Genomic DNA, 5,136 nt, shown 5'->3' on the forward strand with positions numbered 1-5,136 from the left:
GCTCTAGCTGGTCCATAACTCCGTACTTTTGGCGGGTACAGGATAAAGTGAAAGTGACGAGCCATGAAGAAAAAGGCAGAGTAAATAGAGGGGATGGGACAGAACTGCTACACGGTTAATATGCACCCGTTCTCTCTTTCTCTGCACGTTTTTTAAATGTTTAAGTAACGGCATATTCAGCTTAGGATTGCTACGCCCAAGCCGTGCTGTTGTGGTTGCCATGTGAACTCAGATACCGAAGAACAGACCTAAAGATCTCTAAAGTTCGAGAATGGAGTTGCATTACGCTGAGTAGGTAGCTCAAGAGCCATAGAGATCCTTCTTCGTCCATCAATGGCGGCCGAGCAAGAGAATTTGAAGGTGAACGTTAATGATCTGCGAAATGGGCTTGCAGCGGTCGTTCACAACATACAGTGGAGTTATGCCATCTTCTGGTCACCTTCAGCTGGACAACCAGGGTACCCAGAAACCTCTCTCTCTTCCGGTCTCTTCCATCTCCGTCCCTCTTTCTCTCCATCTCTCTATCTCTCTCTCTCTCTCTCTCTCTCTCTCTCTCTCTCTTGTAGAGTATTTTCTTGGTTCAACCTAATTTTCAAGGCGAGAAAGTATCTTTGCTGAATATGAGGAAACTCTCTGTCAGATTGAACAGCTGAGTAATCGCGTCGTTCTTGTTCGAATACTCCCAAATTATAGACTGTTTCGACTCTTTCGGATGTCTCAGCCTTTTTATCTCTGTAGAATGTTGGAGTGGAGAGAAGGGTATTACAATGGAGATATAAAGACAAGAAAGATGACCCAGTCACATGAATCTGAAGATGATCTAACGGGCCTGCACAGAAGCGAGCAACTGAGGGAGCTCTATGTTTCTCTTTCGGCTGGTGACGCCAATCAGCTCGGTAGAAGACCATCTTCTTTCCTCTCACCTGAGGATCTAACGGACTCGGAGTGGTTCTACCTGCTTTGCATGTCCTTCACATTCCACCCTGGACATGGGTACTCTTCTCTCTCTCTCTCTCTCTCTCTATCTATCTATCTATCTATCTATCTATCTATCTATCTATCTATCTATCTATCTATCTATCTATCTATCTATCTATCTATCTATCTATCTATCTATCTATCTATCTATCTATCTATCTATCTATCTATCTATCTATCTATCTATCTATTTATCTATCTATCTATGTATCCATCCATCCATCTAGCTATCTATCCATCTATCTATCTATCTATCTATCTATCTATCTATCTATCCATCCATCCATCTAGCTATCTATCCATCTATCTATCCATCCATCTATCTATCCATCCATCTATCCATCCATCTATCTATCCATCCATCTATCTATCCATCCATCTATCTATCCATCCATCTATCTATCCATCCATCTATCTATCCATCCATCTATCTATCTATCTATCCATCCATCTATCCATCCATCTATCTATCCATCCATCTATCTATCCATCCATCTATCTATCCATCCATCTATCTATCCATCCATCTATCTATCCATCTATCTATCTATCTATCCATCCATCTATCTATCTATCCATCCATCTATCTATCTATCCATCTATCTATCTATCTATCTATCTATCTATCTATCTATCTATCTATCTATCCATCCATCCATCCATCCATCCATCTATCCATCCGTCCGTCCGTCCGTCCGTCCAAATCCCCATGGGAGCTCTATGTACTTACCTAAATACCTATCTAAATACCCATGGGAGCTCTATGTAACAAACTTTTCTAGCTTGGTAGGAAGAACACTGTCGACGGGGAAACATATCTGGCTCACAGACGCGCATTGCGCGGAATTTAAGGTCTTCAGCCGATCTCTTCTGGCAAAGGTCAGTTGCGGTACAATCCTACATTAGACAATTAAATAAGCTGATTTAATGCTTAATTTGTTCATCCTCTCTCTGCGGTTTGGCCGTCACGTAGAGCGCATCAATCCGCGTAAGTTTTCAGCATTCGTTACTCAAACTTCCTCGTGTCCACAGCATTTCAGTTGCAACAAGATCTCAGAAGCGTTTACTTGTGGTTCTTGCAGACTATTTTCTGCTTCACCTTCTTGGATTGCGTCGTTGAACTGGGCACGACTGAATCTGTAAGTTCATTCTGTTGTTATGGACGAGAGGAGAAATCTTTTAGCACACCTTAAAAATACTCGCATTGGATTCCATCAATAGGTCAGGGAAGATACCGACTTCCTGTTTCAAGTCAAGAACTTCTTCAGGGATTCCTTAAATGGCATCAACGAACATAAATCTACGAACGATGGAGGTGCAGTCTCCCAAAATTGCATTCTTAACATACCCTTGACGCCATTGGGTTCCCCTACTCTTGACCTAGAAGAGGACATTCACTTGGGTTCTCCTCCTCTCAACCTAGAAGTTCACGCGGCATTCACTTCAGGCCTCCAAGCTTTGTCGCCTTTCACGAGTTATGGAGATGATGACATCAAGCTTATGACAAACGATAAACCAGGAGAAATTTCACCTGCCGACTCTAGGGACATTCTCAACAAAGATTCAAGCAACGTCTCCGACAACCAAAGCTGGAATCTTCTTGATAATGAACCCCCAAAGCAAAGCATTAACAACGTAAATGAACCCATGGAGTGCAAAGGGGTTAACTTTTCCTTGTTTGATGGCGGAGTTGGAGACCTTCTCTACGAGAGAACTCTTGCAGCCATCTTTAAAAGGTCGTCTACCCCAGTAGAAATCGCGTTTGTACCAGATCCGTCCCGTTCGACGAGCTTTGTCTCATGGAGAAATGATTCAAACGCACTGTACCCACGAATGGGCTCGCACAACCAGATAATGTTGAAGAAGATTTTGTTCATTCAGTATGAAGACGTAAAACTTAGCAAATTTGTCTCAGTCCGGCCGTGGCATCAACGGAACAATCAGATGAACAAGAACATCGAAATTCTCAAATCCCTTCTTCCTTTCGACGTGGTATATTTTCTTGCTAAAACCCCGTTCTTGACCTCAATTCTCCACTCTTTCTGCTTTCTCCGCTCTTTCTCTACTTTATAGCCATAAAAACCCTGACACGATTTCATAAATACCCGTATTATTCCAATAATCCTTGCGCAGGAGGACAAGAACTCCATTCTAGGAAATACAGTAAAGTATCTCAAGGAGCTCGAGAACAGGGTTCAGTTCTTGGAGTCCCAAATGGATAAGCAGGATCTCAAAAATAAAGAACTGATGCGCACGCAAGACGACGTCGTAGAAAGAACATCAGACAACTACGAGGGTGAAGGATTCCTCTCCGGTAATAAAAAACCTTCAACCAACAAGAGGAAGGCGCGTGAGGCTGATATCAACGTGAGTGTGATGGGGAATGAAGTCATAATACAGGTTTCTTGCCCATGGCGTGATTGTCTTCTGTTGGAGGTAATGGATGCGGCAAACAGCATCAATCTTGATGCTCACTATGTGCAGTCGTCTACAGTGGAGGGAAATCTCATTATGACAATTAAGTCAAAGGTGATGGTAGTAGCTGATATGTTTCATTCATTTTATGTTAATCTTTGTATGGAAGCCCACTAAAGTAATATGTCATATGTTGTGTATTGTTGTACAGTTCAAGGGAAGCGCGGTGGCGTCACCGGGGTTGATCAAGGGTAGGATTCACCGAGCTGTCTGCAAGTGCTGATAGATTTCCGGACTACTGCTGGTCAGTTGAGAATAGACATAAGTTAATGCATCTTTCCTCTATCTGTGAAGCTTCTTGGATCCGGCTATCTAAGATAAGCTAATCTAAGAATAAATGTGGCCCTTGCTTGAGGATTCCGAGTTGAACGATTCCATTTCATGATGACGTGATTAAGTCGTTAAGTGAACTTGAACATCAGATCTCAAGAATTGACGGATTCAATTTCTTTAATAACTCTTAAGGAAAAATAATAGATAACCTGAAGCAGAGAGAAAGTTATGCAGCCCATAAGGGAGACAGATACGCCGGTTTTCAACTTGTCATATCGAAGAGAGTACAACGTGTTTCCCTTAAATTTAAGGTTTCTCGGAGACCATAAATGCATTGGTACAGACATCTTTATCACGATGGGCGTTAAAGTCCCAATTTTTGGGTTGGAGAAAAAGGAATCCCTTTTCTCTCTCTCTCTCTCTCTCTCTACTCTCTCTCCGCTTCTGTCTTCTCTCTCTCTCTCTCTCCTCTCTCTCCGCTTCTGTCTTCTCTCTCTCTCTCTCTCTTTTTCTCCGACTTCTTTCCTCTGCCTTCTGTCTTCTCTCTCTATCAGACTACTTTCATATGCCTTCTGGCTTCTCTCTCTCTCTCTCTACCTTATGTCTTATATCTCTCTCTCTCTCTCTCTGTGTAAGGCTCCAATGTAGGAGGCATTTCCTACACAGAGGCCTGCATGCTTGTTGTGAGGATATGTTTGTGTACTCAGACTCAGGATTTAGGATTGAGTCTTTCAGCTTGAAACACCACACGCATCGGGGTGTTGACACCTGACCCTGGTATTTAAAGCTAATGCCTTTTTGGTGTTCGTACTTGTCGCATGCAGCGTCGGATTAGGGCAAGCCGTGCTTGAGCTGGGTGCGCGGTAGGGTTGATAATCTCAATTTTAGGGTTAAAATTCGTCGTTGGTGATTGAGATTATTCAACAAAATATATTTGACCGTACTTGAAAATACGTAGTTAGTGATGAGTACGGATCGTCTCCACAGGGAACGATGATTAAGGAATTACTTTCTTAAACTAGTGATGATCAATGAGCGATCGACAAAAAACACAATTCAAGGATATGAGCGAGTGATATCGATTAAGAAGTACTTAATTTATATGTTAATTTAACTTAAATAAAAGAGTAAGTGATTGTGACGGACACGATAATGAACTATGGTATGAACGAGGATAGTGGTTGGATATGGAATGGTACGATGGCAAGGATGGAGAGATGAGAGAGTGGGGACGCAAGTAAGTGAAGTGATAAATGAAACGTTGATAAAAAAAAAACTATAACTATGATAACGATGATGTTGGGAGAGAAACAACGTAAGGCGAAGACACTTACCTTAGATCCTTACGTTCCGCCAGGATCACGGCGATTTGCGAGTGCCGGTAAGCTCCCCCTCTTCTCTTTTGTCTCT

At 42.3% G+C, this 5,136-nt stretch overlaps 1 protein-coding gene across 1 annotated transcript; it reads left to right on the top strand.

Annotated features, from left to right (window-relative positions):
* The first annotated feature begins 207 nt into the window (after positions 1-207).
* Positions 208-3,807, top strand: LOC144715523 (transcription factor GLABRA 3-like). The gene is made up of 8 exons (XM_078590458.1): positions 208-458; positions 739-993; positions 1,761-1,857; positions 1,952-1,966; positions 2,061-2,117; positions 2,200-2,970; positions 3,112-3,507; positions 3,605-3,807. Exons 1-8 carry the CDS (start codon positions 334-336, stop codon positions 3,674-3,676), a joined length of 1,788 nt encoding a protein of 595 aa, XP_078446584.1. The 5' UTR covers positions 208-333; the 3' UTR covers positions 3,677-3,807.
* Positions 3,808-5,136: the final 1,329 nt, after the last annotated feature.

Source organism: Wolffia australiana, chromosome 2 (genome assembly GCF_029677425.1).
Source record: "Wolffia australiana isolate 7733 chromosome 2, ASM2967742v1".
Taxonomy (NCBI): Eukaryota; Viridiplantae; Streptophyta; class Magnoliopsida; order Alismatales; family Araceae; genus Wolffia; species Wolffia australiana.

Excerpts from the sequence above, each read along its gene's own strand:
- LOC144715523 (XM_078590458.1), top strand. The coding sequence starts at position 334 with ATGGCGGCCGAGCAAGAGAATTTGAAGGTGAACGTTAATGATCTGCGA. Across the intron at positions 994-1,760 it reads ACATTCCACCCTGGACATGG|CTTGGTAGGAAGAACACTGT; the intron begins GTACTCTTCTCT and ends AAACTTTTCTAG. Across the intron at positions 3,508-3,604 it reads TTATGACAATTAAGTCAAAG|TTCAAGGGAAGCGCGGTGGC; the intron begins GTGATGGTAGTA and ends ATTGTTGTACAG.